The following is a 21,245-nucleotide window of genomic DNA, read 5'->3' on the forward strand; positions in this document are numbered from 1 at the left end:
GATAGGTTTTGGAAAAAAAATTTTTTTAGGAACTGCGGGTCAAAAACGGCTAACCTGTACATCGATTTGCGGTATTCCTTTGAAATTGGGGTCGAGCGGCTTCCGCTACTGACAAGATTTGCTTGACCAACTATATAACTAAGTCAGGTAGGTATAGTTGGTCAAACCAAATTAGCAGTAAATAAGAACATAAAAAGTATACTCATCCTTTTCTTTCGGGTGCTAGTAGGTGCTAGTACTAGTGTAAGACAAATATAGTATGATTCTCTCTGTCTATGTTTGAAATAAGACAGTCCTTTGACAAACTATACCTACAGTACAATCCGAAGCAACTGGGTTATTATTCCGTAGTCATTACGTTTGAAACAACACGTTACAGCATAAACGCACTGCAATAGTAAATAATAACGTGTTTCACAGCTAAATACACGGTACCATACGAGTCATGATCGTGGCCCGTACAAACCAGTGCCCGGTACAATTGTTCTCCTGTTATTGCGACGATTGGCGCCTGATTTGATTACGCGTTACTATAACTATGAAGTACTATGAGTCTATGACTACCAATTTCTTATAAGGGCTAACAAACCAAAATTTATGACGTTTAAATAACACTTGCGCCGTCTGGGCTATCAAAATCGCTGCCAACTAAAGGTCGTAACACATAGTCGCACCGCACCAAAGGTCATTGTGGGACGGTGTGTTATACCCTTAAGCTTGGTCTAACTCTAGATAGCGAAAGCAGTACAGTCTGTATAGTGTGTGAGCTTCATATTATTATTATATAGTGCGAGACGGACGGACTGTAACACTTACACATATGTAAGTTTGTGACCCAAAGACGGACATGTAACGTAAATAAATTGATTTTAAACATAGGGGCCACTTTTGGGGGGTAAATGAGAAAATTAAAGTAAATAGTTTTTCAAACTATATCGAATACATATCAAATGAAAGAGCTCATTGTGCGGATCTCAAATATATTTTAAATAATTTTAGGATAAACAGCTTAGAAGTTGTTTAAGAAAATAGGCAAAAAATTACCATCCCCCCCCCTTTATCTCCGAAACTACTTGGTCTAAAATTTTGAAAAAAATACACTAAATAGATCTTTACCTATAGATTACAGGAAAACCTATTAGAAATTTGCAGTCAAGCGTGAGTCGGACTAAATTACTTAGTTTTTGATCCGACCCCTACGGGTTTTTTAAAGACATTTCACTCTGTATTTTTTGGTTTAAATTGTGTAATGTACGGAACCCTTGGAACGCGAGTCCGACTCGCACTTGGCCGGTTTTTCTATGAGATTTGGCTTAAAGAACTGGCATCCAGGGCATTAAAAATAAAAACCGGCCAAGTGCGACTCGGACTCGCGCACCGATGGTTCCGTACTTTTTAGTATTTGTTGTTATAGCGTCTAGCTATCACGGTTCATGAGATACAGCCTGGTGATGGTGACAGACAGACGGACGGACGGACAGACGGACAGCGGAGTCTTAGTAATATGGTCCCGTTTTTACCCTTTGGGTACGGAACCCTAAAAAAAAAATTGACATAATTCTAGGGATTGAGAGGGCAAGCTATGCTGGCGCCATCTGCTTATTATTTCGACCGGCCAACCCCATTGTGTCTACCTTTGCTCCCGACCGATTTAAGTTTGTTTTTATATTTATTTATGGCACAAAAGACTTTGTGTACAAAAGGCGAACTTCAGTCAACCAGGGCAAAGCAGAGAAGATTGTAGGCGGTGCTTAGAGAAAAAAATAATAAGAATCTCGTGCAGTGCATACAAAACACATAGATACATAAATACATACCATTCTTACATAAATAAATTATATATATATATATATATATATATATACCCATATAATATATTAACCATGTGAGATATAGCTGGTCAAGCAAATCTTGTCAGTAGAAAAAGGCGGCAAATTTAAAAAATGTAGGCGCGAAGGGATGTCCCATAGAAAATTTGAATTTCGCGCCTTTTTCTACTTAATTCTTCTTTGAACTAATATATGAAAACTATAACACGACCTCATTTGAGTTTTACAACATGATAGTAGTGATGGTCTACCTTCATTCGGCTTATACATCAATATTTCTACCACATTATAATAATTTCAAAATTTAAATTATATTTTGAATTTTAAGTACAGTCGCCATCAGATATATCGGAGCAGCCAAGGCGCTCACAAATATCTGAACACGCACTCTAACGCCTTGACAATAGAGGCACAGTGTCACTACTGTGCGTTAATTCCGTCAGAAAAAAATCTGAGTTGCCCTCTAGTCGCGCCTAAATAATAGTCGTTTTGGTAACAAACTGATTTATGGAGTGAGCATTCTATGCTTACTTATTATTTATCTATGCTTAAAACAAAACGTTTAAAGTGACACTACTGTATCATGTATGTATGCATGTGTAGTCCTAACTTCGAAGATGGCGCTCTTTACTTGAGAAGAATGAATGAACCATTATTAATTAACATCACAAATAAAGCCATTAAATTTAAAAATAATTTACAGTACATATGGTGCTAATTTCTCGCACTAGTGCGTAAACAGCACTTCTTCACAAGTGCTTGTCGTAAATCCCCCCTGAAATAACTATTTCAAACCTTATATGCAAACCCGATAAATATATCGTTACCTAGTTGTACGGTCGGTTCAGCGACATCTAGCGTGATATTGAGTAAACATCTCTGTACGAAAGCTATTCTATTAGAGTACGGACGCGAACAACCACACTTTGTCACGTCAAGTCTGTGTACTTAGTTAGCTTAGACGGACTCACACATCTAATCACAGAGGGTCATTATCATTAACTAATGACGAGAAATACCCAACGTCACTAGTAATGATGGTGTACATGATCATTATTATCACAGTAGCTGTTATTACTTAGAGAATAGTGAGGCAACCTGACACGTCGAGTTATCTTAATAGCTAGTTGTTATAGCAGCAACAGAAATACATCATCTGTGAAGTTTAGCTATCTATAGCTATCACGGTTCATGAGATACCGCTTGGTGACATACAGACGGACAGAGGAGTCTTAGTAAATAATAGGGTCCCGTTTTTACCCTTTGGGTACGGAACCCTAAAAAAACGAAGTAACTAACTAACTTTACAATTTGTCTGACATTCTTTTTATTAGGGTTCCGTACCCAAAACCCAAAGGGTAAAAACGGGACCCTATTACTAAGACTCCACTGTCCGTCTGTCTGTCTGTCTGTCACTAGGCTGTATCTCATGAACCGTGATACAGTTGACATTTTCACAGATGATGTATTTCTGTTGCCGCTATAACAACAAATACTAAAAAGTATGGAACCCTCGGTGCGCGAGTTCGACTCGCATTATTATATATGATCAAAGATAGATATAACTCCGTAATAGATGGATACAGTCTAAGGAAAAAACGTGCCTCGAAAATCAAGAAAATTTTGTTCTCGTTCAGAGGGCGCTACTAGTTTTGGCCTACAGTCGTATAGATGGCGTTGACGGTTTCGTTTGTTATTTAACAATTTTAACGCATATCAGTGAAAGAACATGGGTCAAAATCATCAAAATAATTAATGCAAATAAAAAAAATCATTTATCTATGTTTAAATACATTTTATCGTATTTTTACAAATCTTCAATTTTAGTTTTAAAGTGTGACGACAGATGGCAGTGAATTTACTGGGGTTACAAAATTTACTATGACAGTACCGCTCTAGTATAAGTTACTCTATGATATGATATAGCCTCCTAAGACCCACAACCATAAAAATGAAAAATCCAATATTTACCACTGAAATTTGAACCTAAATTGTAGGAAACGGAGTTAATTTTGCGTTGTTGGAAAGTTGAACGAAACAAAGCAAAAGCGACTGTTCCAATGAGGGCTACCGTTTTTGTGCTCAGCAGTTGGCGCCACTGTAGATGTTGGTCCAGAATAACAGATCTCAAAATTCTTCTATGCTCATTTTTATAAAATCAATACGTTCTAATATACACAAAGGTATTTTAACGTCTTAAATGTGCCATTTTTTCAACCTGTTTAATTTTGCATATATTTAAGTTGGCACTTTTTTTAAACCACTAACATTTATTGACCTATATCTATTGTTTACGATGATTAATCAAAGATGAACATAGATTTACCACGATTATGAATAAGGAGTGAAAATTCCCGATAAAAAAGCTTGAAACCCTCAAAATGTCTATGCATTTGCCATTTTGAAAGACCTCCGTCTACACTAGCGCCCGTAGCGACGAAATTAAACGCGGTAGCCCTTATTGAATAGGATTTAAATTTTATTGAACCGAAGAGGTACTATAGGTAGGACCTTGGGCCTTAGGAGGATAGGAGGCAAACGAGTAGACGAATCCCTGATGGTAAACGATTACTCAGTCACAGACGGACACATGCATCACCAGAGGTGCTGTAATTGCGTAGCCGGTATTTAAGATGGGAGTAGGTGCTCTCTTTTCGCACAAAAGTATGAGGGTTCCACCATCCATCCATTAATTACGTCACACGAATTTCGACGTTTTTTGACCCCTCCCCCCTCCTTATCACACTTAGTCACATTTGGCAAACCCCCTCTGGTGTGACGTCACATTTTTTTCATTGAAATCGGCAAATATAATTAAGTATTATTAATATTTTATCAAAATATTTTTGACAAAAGAAATATTAGTAATATTAAACATATTAAAAACGGGTCACTCACGTATTTTAAGTCGAAAACGCCCACCGCACGCCGAGTCATCGGGCGCGGAGGGCTGCGGCCCGCAGTCTGCGCCGGTCCGTCATCGTCGACGCAAGCTCCTGATGACGCTCCTCGGTACGGAGTGAAACATGTCGAGCGTTTTCGACTTAAAATACGTGAGTGATCCGTTTTTAATATGTCTGTGTCAAAACAGATCAGGAAAGAAAAATAAACGATTAAAAGATTAGTTCCAAAAAACTTGTTATTTAACTGTACAGCGAATAAAATAATTTAAATAAGTTAATGTGACGTCACAAACTTTGTGACTCCCGACTCGTCACAACATGTCACATTTTCTTGACCCCCTCCCTCCCTAAACGTGTGATGTAATTAATGGATGATCCCTGATGATTGATTAGGATTTCCGGTTGAACTTCTAAATGGCGAAGTCGTCTCGAGAATACTTTTTGATTTTGCTTATTAATACTGTTTAACTTAGGCCCACTTGCAGCATTCCACTAACCCGGGGTTAACCGGTTAAACCGTTAACCCAGTGTCAAATTGTACTGGTAACCATGGTAACTCCAGGTTTAACCGGTTAACCCGGGTTAGTGGAATGCTGCGAGTGGGCCTTAAAGGGTAATAATATTGATCTAATAATGTGTAAGTGTGCACTTGAAACGCATTCTTAAATAAATAAATAAAATAAAATAAAAAATGTTTTATTGCCACTACCAGAAAAAAAATTGCGCAAGAGAAAAACAAAATACATAATACACTTAATTGCACAAAAACATTATAGAAAACATGCACAAAAAAAATTGAACAGTAAACTAAACTACCCAGGTCTCTTTGTGGTATAGGCAATGGGTACCAGTCTCAGCTTTTTGCTACATATATGTGGATATACCCAGCGCTGATTTTCAGACGGGCCCCCCCCTTTTTTTTGACTACCTGAAAACTCCAGCTATCAGTTCATTAAAAGCAACTGCCAAGCCACCTACCTGGCTGCCAAGCCACCTAACTACAACTACTACAAGCACACTTGTGTGCGAAATCATCATACCTATATATATATTTTTTTTAAAGAAGAAAATGATGATTGGATACGTAGTATATTAGCCAATCGAACTGTCATTTTAGTATCTGGGGTATAAAAACACACCGCGTGGCACAAATCTGACCCACAATGGAGGAACGCCGCGATAAATGTTTACCCGCTACCTGCCAACCACCTGTGTGCGCTGGGCTGCCAACGCGCAGCAATCCCCTCAAATCGGGGGGATTTTTTGCAGTGTGGGGATTTGGTTGATCTATACATTGAAGGAATACTGTAATGAACAATGAAAGTAACTGAAATTTGAGCAGTGTAGAGATTTGAACATGAACAGTGATTGTTATTATATTAGTGTATTCTGTACAAGTTATAAATTCTATGTCTCTTGCTACCTACAATACTTTTTCATACATGATAAAACATAATTTTTATTACAGGGTAATTTTTTCAAACTCAAGGTCAAGGTCAGTTACTATGGATATAGCCCCAAAATCACGAGAAAGATGCTAAGAATACATTGACATGTAAGCCGATACACATGATGTTTTCCCCTTCATTATACGAGTAGTACGGTCAGACATAGAAAACGTATCCTAAGAGGTGAAATTTCATGACACCATACACTTTAAATCTAACTTTATAGCTGAGTAAAAAAACATCTACTGTTAGGAAAATAAATATTAGCTACAAGTGGTAGGAAAACAAGTATCTAAAAACTAGTACTAGTTAACACTAGTGAATTTGAATACTTAATCATTATAATAATTATAATCACATTGATCGTTATACCTTCTTGTTCAGCTTCATCATCATCATCATCACTTAAGAGCTTTGCTCTTGTCGGTGGAGTAATTGCCAGTCCTTTCTTTCCTGAGCCAGTCTTTTGATTTGCTCGTACGATGCATTCTCTTTTACTTGGCTCAGGTATGTGATTCTAGGCTTTCCACTGCCTCTCGTCTTTTCAATTTTTCCTTCCAGGATGTTAAGGAAAAAGTTGTCGTTTCGCATTAGGTGTCCTAACATCTTGCCTCTCCTATTCCTTATGGTATTTAATAAGCTTCGCCTTTCTCCTACCATATTCAAAACCTCTTCATTCGTCTTTCTTTCAGTCCAGCTAATCCTTTCCATCCTCCTTGTTCAGCTTATGCTTATGATTTTCAATAATCTGAATATTATATAGGATACAACTACAAGGAGGCTTGTGCAGTGAAGTAAAGATAAATGTTATCTTTAAATATTTATCATTGATAGGTAGGTATTTTAAATATAAAACAGTGTACTAAGTAACTGAATCAGCGAACATAACTGCACCCAAGTTACGAGTATAAAAAAGATAGACACATCTCGAACTGTAAAATATTGAAAACAATATGTGTATAATTTCGTAGTGAAGTAAAGACATAACAGTACTGTGTGTACTCACAATTGTACTGTGAGTTGTAAGACATCTATTGTCTCAAATGTATATCTAAGTAGTACTTACTTGTTGTGACTAAGTCATAATTCATGTACGTATTTCATTTTAATTTTCCACAGTTTTTTTTAAGTGCTTCCGGTACTCGTAGATATATGTACTTAAATACGGAGACGATCCTATTTTAAAACACCTCACCTCACAACACACTATACATAACACCTAAAAAAATAGTCAACCTTAAAAAGCAATTTGTAATTTCCACATTTTCCATCATATTGGAAGATTTGCTGTCGCTACAAGAAAAACATAACTTAAAACAAACTTAAAATATTGGGATTTCCCCAAGCGGAGGCTTCTAGGCCGCTACTCTGGCAACCCCGCAGCGGCCGGCCGGCTAACATCTCCTCAGTCACTCGCCCGCCACCAAAGGGACACTACGCTTCCTGTCCTCGCGTTACACGTCACCAAAACTTTCCCAAAACTTTCCACGAAGTTCCAGAAAATTGTGTGTGTTGTGTGCAAAGTGTTGATGTGTTTGTGAAGTGAAGATGCGTGCCAGCGGGTGCTGGCTGGCACTCCTGGCGGTGTGCGTCGTGGCACAAGACACCAGGCACTTATCAGGTAACCGTGTTGACAGTGAAAAGTTTGCAGGTCAATGACTTTGGGGATCTTGGCGCTAGGACTGGTAACTGGAATTTTGAATTTCGAGCGTTCGAAAGTTTGGCGTTCCGTTTTTGAAAGAGTTCCGTAATTGTGCTAAGTTCTTCTAAATAGTTACCATAGCACTCGAAAGTAACTTAAAATTTAATGGCGGGGTAGTTTTTTAATCGGGTCATGTTTATTACCTGTTTCACAGCGTTTCTCTTACATTAAATAACACTCATATTAATTAGGAAGTGTAGTTACTTAACTGAAAAACTAGGTTTGTACTTAAGTTAGAAAGTAGGCGGCTAAGTAATAGTTTTTCTTACTAAAAGCAAGTTTAATCTAAGGTTTTTTATTTTAAAAAGAACCTATTTCGTTTAAAATTTGGCTAAAAGCAGGTAGGTGGGTAGGTGTTGTTATTTAAGATCAAAATAACAACAGGTATATTTAGGTCAACATACTTTTTTTTTTAATTAAAAAGGTCTATTAAAATCATTAATAAAATACCTGCCAGCTCCAGTTCTGAAATATCTAGTTAGAATTTATAGGAAATATCTATTTAAAGTGTGAAATACCTATCTAGGTCTCACGGCTCCTAAAACTACAGTTAAAAAGGCATTAAATATTAACAGTTAGTGTTTATCTCGGTTAAACTTGAACTCAACTCAACCGATTAGATTCTAGGTTAAGGTTTTTAGATCATTTTTCGTGGCCATGATTTTTCAACTTCCAGTACTTTGGGCAAGCCGGAGCCCATTTTCTTTGGGACTTGGGACCATTTTAAAATATCGATTTTTAAATTATGTTAAACTTGACATGATTATCTGCCTAAAATAATAATAAATCTACGTCTGGTACTAATAGTGTTCGTTGCTAAAAATAGTTTTAAAGGCAGGTATAAAGAAAATAGAGCGAATAGTTTTGTATGTGGGCATTGTATAAAACGCCTAGTTAAAATAGTTTACTCAATTTCCCGGTAGATGTCGCTTTTTAATTCTACAACTAGCTAACGGTTGTCTATTGTGGATTTAATAAGATTTTAATACATTTTTGTATGGAGGTGATGCTGATGTGTGTGAGCCAATAAAACATAGGTACTACTGTTTATAATTAAACGAGGTGTTTGATTTAAGCTTTCCCTTCGAAACCAGAGTCCAAAATTGTACTAAGTATGGCCAAGTCATTATACGTATTAAAAATTAAAGATGTCTAATATTGATACGGTTTCAACACCCACTAGCACTGACTAAAATAACCGACTTGGTATCACATTACATCTCAAAACTTTTTTGTCTGGCTGTGTTTAAAAAAATACAGCGAATTAAGTTTTTCATACAAAACTTGTTTTTGCTCTATTTCGTTTGTTTCATAAGCTGGAACTATATAAACTAATTACAGGCCTAGATATACCTCATGTCGTTATATGTGCAGTTTCATTACAATCCAACACGTAATTTTAAAATGAGAACGAAACTCCGTTTGTATGGGAAGGTGAAATTCAGCCGAGCTTGCTGCGGACGCGGACTTAGAGATGTAAGATATATCTTCTCTGTATTTATATATGCATTTTATAAATCATTATTATTAAAAAAACGATAAATAACGCAAAAAAGGCGGACTTGTTGCCATATGGCACCCTGCAGCTGTTTTACTCATAGGCGCCTTCCGACATCCGATATCGGAAAGGCGCTTCCGATAAATTAAGCCATGTCGGAGCCCCCGTCAGCTGTCGGACCGATAATATTTGTTTGTGTGCGTATGTGTAGGCATAATGCGTGTGTGTGTTCTGAAGGGCTTATATTAGATATGTGAACTTATTGGTATATAACTGGTTTCTCAAGTACATGTGGAGGTCTAGATCCTCAGATTAATGCCTAGGACATGGCAATCTGCCTTACGAAGATTAAGTAATAAGTCCCATTAGACTGTATAACACTGCAATAAGGGCTAGTTTAGCTTGTCTTCTTTACTTAGTTGTGAGCCTTACATAAATTACAAAATGAGATCAGGCTTCTACTAAACTTACTAAAGACCAGAGATTTATAATAAATAGACAACGCAGAACAGAACTGCTGTTCCGTAGAAAACATTGACTTATTCATGATTCACCGAAATGTATGAGGCATCTGATTTTTTTTGACGTTCTCGGGGTTGGCCTCAGAGTAAAAGTTCAGTCAAGTCAAAGTATAATATTAAAAAAAAATGACAATAGTCAATATTGTCCCTTAGACTGGAAAGTTTATCTACCCATTAACAATGATGAGAAGATAGACGGTTTCTGGTCCTAAATATTCAATTGAAAAAAAAATATATTTGGTACCTATTTTTACATGATCAAACGAACTTACCTGAAGTGAAGTTCGATCATAATTATCCTGTCTTCGCCGAAGAGATTTAATCCTTTACTATGTAGTAGCCTATGCTACGCGCAAACCTAATCGCACAAGTTTTAGCGTAGAGAGAGAGAAAAAACACATTCATTTCTCCCTCTCCTATCCCACCCGGCGCAGTAGTCAATCCAACTGTCAACTTCATTCTTTTTAGAGTACGAAGGAGTAACAAAGGATAACAACTAACAACATTGATAATCAGGGAAGAAGTGTACAGGTTGTGACCTTCCTGGGTAGGGTGGGTAGTTAAATCTCTTCGGCGAAGACAGGATAATTATGATCGAACTTCACTTCAGGTAAGTTCGTTTGATCATGTAATTATCCTGTCTTCGTCCTTCGAGATTTAATCCTTTACTATGTAGATGTTCAGAGAGTATTCAATGTTGTTAAAGTAAATAAATAAAAATTCACAATTATCATTTATTTATCTGTTCGTAAAGATCGACTTATAATAAAGCAACGTAATACTTATAACAAATCAACGTAATATTATATTATTTCACAATAATAATTATCAACTTATGATATTTCAACAAAATAAACAGTGAGTGTGACTCTACTGCAATAATAAAGAATCAAATAAGCTTGTTTCTGAATTAATTATAGGCCTATTATAAAAATTCGCAAAGACAGTTGATCGCTCAGTCCAACCAGCTGACTTTCGAATGACATCGACGTAAGCGTCGCCAGACCAGCGCGCACGAGGCAGCCGAAGTTGATGCGTGCCTCGTGCTGTGTGCGGTGAAAATAGAAGTGTCGATGCCACTCTCTGTGAGGGTCTGCTTTATCCAACGCCCTAGACTTTGCGATGAAGCTGGCCTGTGCGGTTTCTTATAAGTCAGAATAAGGTGCTCCTCGGTATTTGATCGTAAAGATGATGTTACTGAGGCGTACTTTTGTAAAGCCGAAGCTGGGCAAATACCAGGTCGAGAGCGGAAAAAAGGTAAATTTAAAATTGGTTGAGCTCTGCCAATTGATGAGGTTTTAATTAAGTTACTAATAGTAATAACTATTCGATCTTCAAAAACTTTTATATTTGACATTTTAATAAAGGACAACGTTTGCATTCTCTGCCCCGTTGCGAGAGCTAGCAACATGACTAACTTCTTAGACAACTGTTCTAAATTAACTGCATCATTATTTATGTTCTCTAAGTAATTCAGAACCACGTTAACATCCCATGTACAAGCATACCGTGGGAATGTTGGTTTTAACCGAAAGATTCCTTTGAAAAACCGTTTTAAGCTCAAATCATCACTTATCCTATTTAAAGATATTAAAGAAATAGCCGACCGATGACTGTTTAACGTGCCATATGACGCCCCCATTTGAAAACAATTCGTAAGAAATTCTAACAGAGATGATATTTTGAAATCATAAAAATCTACATTACTCTGAGAACAAAATTCCCACCACAACTTAAGGCTCGTTGTATACTGCATTCTAGTCTTCTCTGATATTGATGACAGCATGACCTCTAATGCCGTTTCAGGTACACATTGTCTACGGAACCCTTCCCGGATAACACACACGCTACCAGGGAAAGATGACGGTGTAGCGGGTGTGTTGATCTGAAAGGAGAAGAAAGAAGATATTCACTAGGTGGAAATATTATAGTTTCTTTGATACATAGAGACATGTAGAATGGGTACCACGGCTGAGATGGCCATTGTGGGACAACCACAATACCTGTTGCCTTGTCTGAAACGATCTTTTTCAAGGTTTTTAAGATCAAGGCAAAGGGAGGGAATGCGTAGAAATACAATTGAGACCAATCAATTGTAAAAGCATCAATGTTATATGCAAAAGGATCTTTTTTCCAGGCTATGTATAGGGCACACTTAGCATTTACGCGAGAAGCGAATAAATCTATTCCCGGTTCCCCAAAACAATGCACGATTCTAGCGAATTCTTGCGAACCTAACTCCCATTCCGTGTCAATATTTAATTTTCTAGATTCGCTATCGGCCTCGATATTAAGGGATGATCGAATATAGGAAGCAAAAATAAAAATGTTCCTTTCCTCACACCAATTCCAAATTTCCCTAGTAATTTTGTTTAAATGTGGATACTGGACGCCACCCATTCTATTTATGTAAGAAATTGCTGTTGTGTTATCCACACGCAAAAGGATAGCACATTCTTTTTTATTATTAGCGAAGGTCATAAGTCCGAAATAGGCTGCCAACAGTTCCAGATAATTTATATGATTGATACGTTCTGTGGCAGTCCAATGTCCGCCAGTTTTGTTAGTACCGCATGCTGCACCCCAGCCTGTTGTTGAGGCATCAGTGTAGATTTCAAGCTCATAATTTTGATCTCTTATTGGATTAATGGCAACTAAAATGTTATTCTTCCACCAAAGAAGATCATCATGTAAATTGTCTGCGATTTCCATGAATGAATCATAATTTTCATTATTATTGAGTAAAGCTAAATACTTAGCTCTTTCTAGGGACTTTGTGTGAAGCCATCCATATACAATTGCTGGACACGCCGCAGTAATCGAACCCAAAATACGAGCGAAATCACGAATACGCATTCTGTTTGATTTCAGTAATTTAATTATTTGTTGCCAAATTGTTTGTCTCTTTGTGTCTGGCAATTGTATAGACATTGGTTTAGAATTTAATAAGAAGCCCAAGAATTTGCAAGTAGTTTGGGGTATCAGATTAGACTTTTCGTAGTTGATAACAAAACCTACCCTAGTCAAGCAATTAATAGTAGTTTTTGCGTTTTCTAGGCAATCTATTGCAGAGATTCCTAAACACAGAATATCGTCCAAATACCTAACTGAGAGTAGACCTTGAGATCTTAAATATGCAGCCACAGGTTGTAAAATCTTTGTAAATATGTATGGTGCAGAACAGATTCCAAAGGGGAGAGAAACAAATTCAAATAAATTGTCTTCTAAATAGAACCGCAAAAACTTTGTATGACTTTCGTGTATAGGAACTAAAAAATATGCTTCCTTAAGATCTATATTAATCATGTGACAACCCGGAAACATTAGCTTAGTGGCTGTTCTCACATCTTCCATTTTGAAGTGTTCTGTATAGATGTACTTATTTAATTTTTTTAAATTCAAAATAAATCTTTTGCTACCATCACTCTTAGGGATTAAAAAAATATCAGATATAAATTGACCTGTTACAGGATTACAACGCCTTATAGCATTTATTTGCATTAAGTGTTGTATTTCATTATACATGTCAGTTAATTCGTTCGACGTAAAGGAACGTCGTGGATAATCAGAAAGGTTTTGAACAGGTTTCACAATGAAAGGGATCTTATAGCCTGATACAGCGGATAGTATAAAATCATCATCCGTAATTAATTTCCATTCATTAAGAAAGTATTTTAAGCGCCCACCATGTACCTGACATTGCGCAGTTAAGTCCGCCGACTGGTTGAGGAGCGCTGCGCAGGAGGTGGTGGTCGGCGTGTTGAAGGTGGATGTGGAGGGTGACGGCGGCTCAGCGGAGGCGGTGGCGGCGGCGGAGCTGCTCGTCTGCGACCTTGGTATTGGTATTGGTATGCTTGGGCCGACATTGCTGCTCTCGGTCCACCGGGTCGGTGTTGGTATGTGTGGCCTCCCCGCTGATATCGCATTCCTCGGGACGTCGATGGACCTCTGCCATTTAAATTAGAAGTCGTTGATGGTGGTTGAATTAACTGTCCTGTCTTTTTTATACCACGAGAGTCCTTCACCAACTCACCCAATTTTTCTCCAAAAAGAAAGGTGTCTCTTTTTCTGTCTTTGAAAGTCTCCACAAAGGATTTATCTATTAGTGGCATAATGACTGAGCGGCGGGTATCAGTTTCAACATAATGGGAATCAGCTAACATAATGCCCGCATCATTGAGTGTCCGAATAATATCTGGGATATCCGGAGTTCGTTTCAAAAGGCCAGTTAGCGCCTTGCCTAGCGCTGAAAGCGCTTTGCCAAGCTGGTCCTGCTTCGTGAGCAGCCTTTTGTCTCTCAGCTTGCATGCTTCGGCCAGCATGGCTCCAATTTCCGGGTTTAGAGACGGGCTTTTTGCTAGAGGAACGTTTTTGGGAAATGGATATTTTTTCAAAAGTTCTTCTTTCTTTTCTTTTTTAAGTCCTTCCAACAAAATTTTTTGGAATCTTGCCGCTACGTCAACCTGCAAGTCATCACCGAACTCAATGGGATCCGCTTCTACAATCCCCAGTTCTTGTAAAAGACTAGGGTCAAAGTCACCTTCTGTGACGTTCTCCTTTATCTCCTTGTCTTGGCCATTTGCCGTGTAGCCCGGGCTGGTGCATGTGGTATCAGTAATCTCACTAGCATCATCAAATTCGATATGCCCGTACGAGTAATCGTCGTATTCAACATCACGCATTTGATGTTCTTCGGTGTTGTCGACATCTGTTATATTCTCAGATTCATTTGGTGTCTGGTCATATAAAGCCTCATTGTGCTCGGTATGTTCTGAAATCCGAGTGAAAAAATAAATAAGTACCTATATAGAGAATCCCTTAATTTTAAATAGTTACTTGCATCGCCCAACGCCCAATGAATGCAATGGACTTTATTCGAAGAACATCACAAATATAAATAGCGTATTTCCAATGAATGCAAGGGAAATACTTAATTTTAACAAAACACATAGGTACCGATGAATGCAACGGTTTTTTGAAAAAAAATTATGAAATGTCATCCGAAGAATACAACGGACGTAAATGGCGTATTTCCGATGAATGCAACGAAAATACTTAGGTACTTGTTTTTCATGAAATACTTGCCCGATGAATGCAACGGGTTCCAGAAATAACAAATATCACCCTTATAAAAAACGCATTTCCGGTGAATGCACCGAAAATACTTTACTATGGAAAAAACAAATCACCTTCGTTTTGCACATCCTGCTGATTTGGAGCTATATTTTCAGACTTTTCAGCGCGCCGCTTACGTTTGGCTTCAAGTTTTTGTTCATACATTTTCAATTTCCTCATCCATCTCTCTTCTTGAGACTCTCCATGCGGTCGCTTCGACATAATTTATTTATTTCAGTAGAAAATTGCACTTGTGCGAACCGAGCGCCGCGCGCGCACGGACAAGAATGAAGTTGACAGTTGGATTGACTACTGCGCCGGGTGGGATAGGAGAGGGAGAAATGAATGTGTTTTTTCTCTCTCTCTACGCTAAAACTTGTGCGATTAGGTTTGCGCGTAGCATAGGCTACTACATAGTAAAGGATTAAATCTCGAAGGACGAAGACAGGATAAATAATATTTTCAATTTACATAGTTCATGCACAATATAATGCAGCATGTAGAAATAAATTTGCCTGCAATTTAAAGTTTAAATTCCAACTTTTCGAAGTAAGTTTCAAGTTGAACGAGCCAGGGAATTTGAGTTTGAAGTTTCGATTTTATGAATTCAAATTAGATAGGTGTGTGGAGAAAATTATTGATGCGTTAGCAAGTTTATGTTGAGAAATTCTTTGGCAGATGTAATGTTCGCAGTACAGTCAGCAACAATAGTTGCTAAGCGGGCGAGGTGTTCAAAATGATCTTGACGCGACTTTATTTACTTTTTGAGAATAAGTAAGAGCGCGTCAAGGTAATTTTGAACACCTCGCCCACTTAGCAACTGCTGATGATAGTATACAATGAAAACTATAAACAATTTTTGAGGTTCCTGTTTTAAAAAAAAGTATGTGCGTGTAATCTTTACGCGCGATTGAAGTAAAACTTCTTTGACGATGACGTTTATCGCTATGTTGGCACTTTGGCGTGTGTCCTATTGTGCGTGTACTACTGAGCGTTACTTCCGTCAGAAAAAAATCTGAGTTACCCTCTAGTCGCGCCTAAAGAAGTTTTACTTCAAAAAATCTTTAAATTAAATTAAATTAAAATTAAAATTGATTTATTTCGAGTAACATGGACTCATAATTACAATAATATTATATTAAAATTTAAAAATAAAAGATTAAACAGAATAAATAATATCTACACACTATTCTAAAATACAATTCACAACACAACACAACACAACACAACAAAAAAAGAATCATTTTAAAACATGCCTGTCGCAGCAATGTCGTATGTAGGGACAGTCGACTCTGTCGGCAATCATGGCGGACGGCATTGGGGCTAGCTCGCGCACTTTGAACAGTACATTTATCTATTTATTCTTTAGTGAATGTGCTTATAATTGAAATATGTATAAGCTGCTGTGAACACAACAACGAACATGTTTGTCATAAACAATGTAAAACATGTTTTATAGTTCGTGCCTAGTTCTATCGTTAAGAATAGGCTCAATATAATGAGGCCAACAAATGCCAACTGCTTAGTTACCACGGACATACTAAAAATAGGCACCGCAAGTTAATTAATACAATTCATTTCAAGAACTTCATTCTTAGAACATAGGAACCTCATTAGCTATAAGTATTCATTGTTTGGCTAATTGGACATATAATAAGTACTTTACAAATGAATATAACGAGTTTTTTAATTGAGTTCACAGCAGCTTTTCCATATTTTAATTATTAGCACATTCATTTTTAGTAATAAACCTCTTTTAAACTGTGTCCCTTTCTAAAAAATATAAATGTCAAAATAACAGATACGGTCAAACCATGGTTAACGGCTTGTTAAATTTGACAGGCGTTTATGACGACTAGACGGTCTGAATAACGAACCATAAGTAGTGAAACCGACACGAATTGAAACTATATTTTCTCGATAAAAATCTTAATAAGATAAAATCTCGATAAAAAAAATCTGCAATTTTAGTATTGCTGAACCAGGGACCGGCCCGCTATCCCTTATCGGGGTTTTATAAGGGTATTGCATAAGGCTTAACTCAACATACCCTTTGCCAGACGAAACTCTTTGTTTTGGTTTTAAAAACCCTTATATAAAGCTACCACATTTGAGTAATCGGTAGCCCAAATACCCTTACAAAACCCTTATCATCCGCTCACCAACACCTTGCATATTGCTTATAAGGGTTAGCCTTATAAAGGGCTTCCCTTTTAGCATATAAGGGTGCTAATTTAAGTCGTCTACCTTGTTCATAAAGCACACATTACTTCGAATCCGAGCGATCGTCGGCGGCGACGGCGGCGTTCTTTGACTAGACACGTATTTTCTTTCCTTTTCATACACTACCGTAGATATATACTAATCCTGTCTCTTTCACGCAAAGGGAAACCTTTATAAAAAGCGCTTAAAGATAAGGGTAACCCTTATTAAGAGCTAGCCTTATTTTTGGTTAGCTCTTCGGTAAGGGTTAGTCAAAGGTAAGGGTATGAATGGGCTTGCAGTTCAATAGGGAAAGTCTTTCAATGTGTTAGCCGTATTTAAGTGTCACCCATTGAAAGGGTTTTATCGCGGAAAGGGTTGTCTGGTCCCTGTGCTGAACTGACATATTAACTTTACATAGTTTATTCAGAAAATGAAGTAGTAAATATTAATAAACAAATATAGTTAAAATTAACTTATAAAACTTAAAAACTAAAACTAAAAATAAATAAATAACTTAACTAACTTAGCGGTTAATCAAAATATGATTGCAATCTGAAAGGAATAATCTAGAATCAAAACTGGAATAATAATACGAGAGCCAGTGCTTAAAAGAAAAGTTTTTTTTATTATTCTGCTATCCATTGAGGGTCGGAATAACCCAAATGCAAGAATAGAGGACAAATATAAAGAAGCCAAATCAAACAACTTTTTACAAAAAAAAAACAATCACCTTAAATTGTCGTCTTGGAGTAAACAGCTTCTTATTGCTTTAATAAAGGACATTTACGTCATATTATTTCCTATGCACTTACACCCTTTTAAGTTTTACGTATACCCCGATTTGTATCGGCTGTAATTTTAAATTCTACTTTAAACCAATGACAATATAGTCTAAATCGCTTTGAGTATCCTCAAGGTACCTCGTCTTAACGCTAATTTGAATTGAACTTTAAATGAACAGAACTAAAGTTTAAAATGGTTTGATATAACATGACGTCATACCGGAGGTGGGCTAAGGAAAGATTTCAACGCGCGGCGACGCATATCAATTTATTTGTGTGACATGGGTGTGTTAATTGTCATTCAGAAGGGGTTTTTGATTAGAACTTGTTTTTTTTATGATTTAGGACTTTTTACTGGGAGTGCTTTGAACTGTTGCAAGTTGCAAGGCAACTTGTAATTAAGAGAAATTAAATCTAGACACGTTTTTAGGGTTCCGTACCCAAAGGGTAAAAACGGGACCCTATTACTAAGACTCCGCTGTCTGTCTGTCTATCTGTCTGTCTGTCTGATGTATTTCTGTTGCCACTATAACAACAAAATACTAAAAACAGAATAAAATAAATATTTTAGTGGGGCTCCTTGGGGACAACAAACGTGATTTTTTTGCCATTTTTTGCGTAATGGTACGGAACGGAACCCTTCGTGCGCGAGTCCGACTCGCACTTTTAGTATTTGTTGTTATAGCGGCAACAGAAATACATCATCTGTGAAAATTTCAACTGTCTAGCTATCACGGTTCATGAGATACAGCCTGGTGACAGACAGACGGACAGCGGAGTCTTAGTAATAGGGTCCCGTTTTTACCCTTTGGGTACGGAACCCTAAAAAGCGTAAGTATCGAGCAATTTAAAGTCACTTATGATCGTATAGCGGTTATTATAGGTTCAAGGTTTGCAAACTGGTTGTGGTGACCGTACGCTAGAGAGGTGCGTGTGCGCAGTGCGAGGGAGACGGAGCATGTTTGGGTGTTTTTGCAGTTTGAAGGCTTCTTAGAATCGTGTCGTTGATATTGTTGATACTCTCTTATGTCTTATGAGAACGTGTAGATAAAGATAACAAATATCAGTGGTGCATTCCATTAAATTTTACCGTTGTCTCGTGCAAACGCAATTTTCTTAAAGATTTCCGGGTATAGGAGTTTCTTATTCTGTGACAAATGTTCGAAAATATGCCTAGATTTTTTTTTTTTTTTTTTTTTTTTTTAATTATTTTAATAAAATAACAATAGGCTTTCAACGCCGAAAAAAAAGCCATGATCTAGTTCTAATAAAAATAAAATGCGTTAATACGGCCACCAGGCTGTATCATGAGATACAGCCTTATTGGTAACAGGCAGACAGACGGACAGTGGAGTCTTAGTAATAGGGCCCCACAGATAATTTGTTCCGAATAATTATGCGTTAGAGGGAGCGATTGATATTGCTATCTCATTCCACCGCATAGCTGCGTCCCTTAGACTGGCCTACGCTGGGCCATAGTGTACACTTGTACAGGAGCCATGACATTGATGGATCAATACGGTTTGTTTACAGAGGGCCTGCCGCGAAACCCGAAAATCGAAATTTCGTTATCTGCCACTCTATCGCTCGGATATGATAGAGAGGCAGATAACGAAATTTTGAATTTCGTGTTTCACGGTAGGCCCTTCGTGCTAGTGGCGCCCGCTACGCAGTTTTGCGTAATATTACCTATTGACATCGATTTTTAAGTTCGAACTGTTCGAATCGGCATCCTGGTTTGAATGAAGACGTGGGGTTACATAAGTTCAGATTCAATTGTGTCAATGGTAAAATTTGAAACACTATCCTCTTTATATTAATCCTTATTTTTTACTGCCTAAGGTTCAATTTTAATTGCTCCAGACTAGAGACTGAGGTGTAGACAAATGTAAGTGTGATGATGTTAACGCAGTTTTCTAATTGAATCTTATTTCTTAAAGTTTAAAGTTCAAAATTGATTGCACTAGTACGTAGTGTAGACAGGAAGTGAGTTATTGTGGCAAACACGTCGAGACGTAGCTTCCGGTCAGTTGTAATTCCAACCGCTTACCGAGCATCGTATTTTATGAAGAGGTGAATGGGTGAATGGAACGAATGATGAATGTAAGAAATTAATGGGGTTGGCATAGATGGCGCCATCATAGATTAACCCTGTCCCTAGTTGTGTTCTATGAGATTTGGCTTACGGGCTAAAAAATAAACAACAATTAGGCACAATTGTAGGCATTGACAGGGCAAGCTAAGGTGGCGCCATCTGTAAAATACTTCGACCGGCCAACCCCATTAATAAAAATGTCTGATAATAAGAATTCCAAATTTCAAATTGTATCTATGAAGGTTTCATGCATGTGTGTGTTGTCTACTTACGCCTACTGTGCAAGAGGTTCTTTTCTAGAAAGGTCTCAGGTTTCCATAAAGACTGTAAGTTTGTACTTCTAAATAGACTTACCAAGTCACAAATAAACCCATTTTTTTGGAGTTTGGGCTGAGTTGGCAATCGATTAACTACATCAACCGCAAGTACACAATTTTATATATTGTATGTGTAAGCAGAAACACTTATTATATACAATTATACAAACGCAATAAAAATGTCGTTAGCGCGATGTAGGATTCGCCGCGTTCGGTTTAGCGCCATCTAACGACTTATTGAGTAAAGTATGGAACTATGGAAACAAATATTTACTCTCGAGTTCTCGATGCACTGGTTGGCTAGCGCGGGCGACTAATAGGAACTGGGCAACTAGATTTAGGGTGCCTGGTACAGGTCAAATGGGTCACAGCCCAGTTAAGAAATGAGACCATAAACTAGTATTTGGTCTTAGGTCTTAGCAAGTCATTCCCGTTACCTTCTTACTTCCTGTTACCCTTTTTAGCAGGAGCAATATTCTTTTTACAAATTATTAAAATTTTGCTATTGTTATGTTATGATACGACCCGCAGTGCATTTCGCAGTGATTTCGCACGAGTCCAAGCCCGCGCAGCATGGTTTCCCCTATCACTAAGTCCGTCACCTTCGCACTCACATACTTGTTAGAACGTGACAGGCATGGTGATAAGCGTACCGTGCTACGACTCCTGCTGGTATCATATCATTATCATAACTTTATCAGATTTTAAGCCAGCTAGAATACTGCTTTAATCCGATAAAAAGATTAAACGCCTATGACTAGAAGCCGTTAAATTCCCAATGGATACGTTAACGTTACCAGTAAATACGTAATTTAACGCGTCTCGTTTTT

General features: G+C 37.5%; 2 protein-coding genes across 3 annotated transcripts in view; one reads left to right on the top strand and one right to left on the bottom strand.

Annotated features, from left to right (window-relative positions):
• The first annotated feature begins 7,604 nt into the window (after window positions 1-7,604).
• Window positions 7,605-21,245, top strand: part of LOC134745596 (low-density lipoprotein receptor-related protein 2) — a 400,290-nt gene continuing 386,649 nt past the window's right edge. For both annotated transcript variants that reach the window (XM_063679669.1, XM_063679670.1), the window contains exon 1: window positions 7,605-7,801. In XM_063679669.1, the coding sequence (XP_063535739.1) occupies window positions 7,729-7,801 (73 nt within the window). In that variant the 5' untranslated portion in view covers window positions 7,605-7,728. The remainder of the gene's footprint in view (window positions 7,802-21,245) is intronic.
• LOC134745286 (uncharacterized) lies at window positions 13,601-15,472 on the bottom strand. Its single transcript, XM_063679278.1, has 2 exons — window positions 15,091-15,472; window positions 13,601-14,672 (listed from the first exon to the last, which is right to left on the bottom strand). The coding sequence occupies exons 1-2, from the start codon at window positions 15,236-15,238 to the stop codon at window positions 13,609-13,611; spliced, it is 1,212 nt and encodes a 403-aa protein (XP_063535348.1). The 5' UTR covers window positions 15,239-15,472; the 3' UTR covers window positions 13,601-13,608.

Source organism: Cydia strobilella, chromosome 11 (genome assembly GCF_947568885.1).
Source record: "Cydia strobilella chromosome 11, ilCydStro3.1, whole genome shotgun sequence".
In the NCBI taxonomy this organism is placed as follows: Eukaryota; Metazoa; Arthropoda; class Insecta; order Lepidoptera; family Tortricidae; genus Cydia; species Cydia strobilella.

Coding starts and splice junctions, on each gene's coding strand:
- LOC134745286 (XM_063679278.1), bottom strand. CDS start 15,238: ATGTCGAAGCGACCGCATGGAGAGTCTCAAGAAGAGAGATGGATGAGG. Junction 14,673..15,090: donor GCAGGATGTGCAAAACGAAG/GTGATTTGTTTT, acceptor CTCGGATTTCAG/AACATACCGAGCACAATGAG.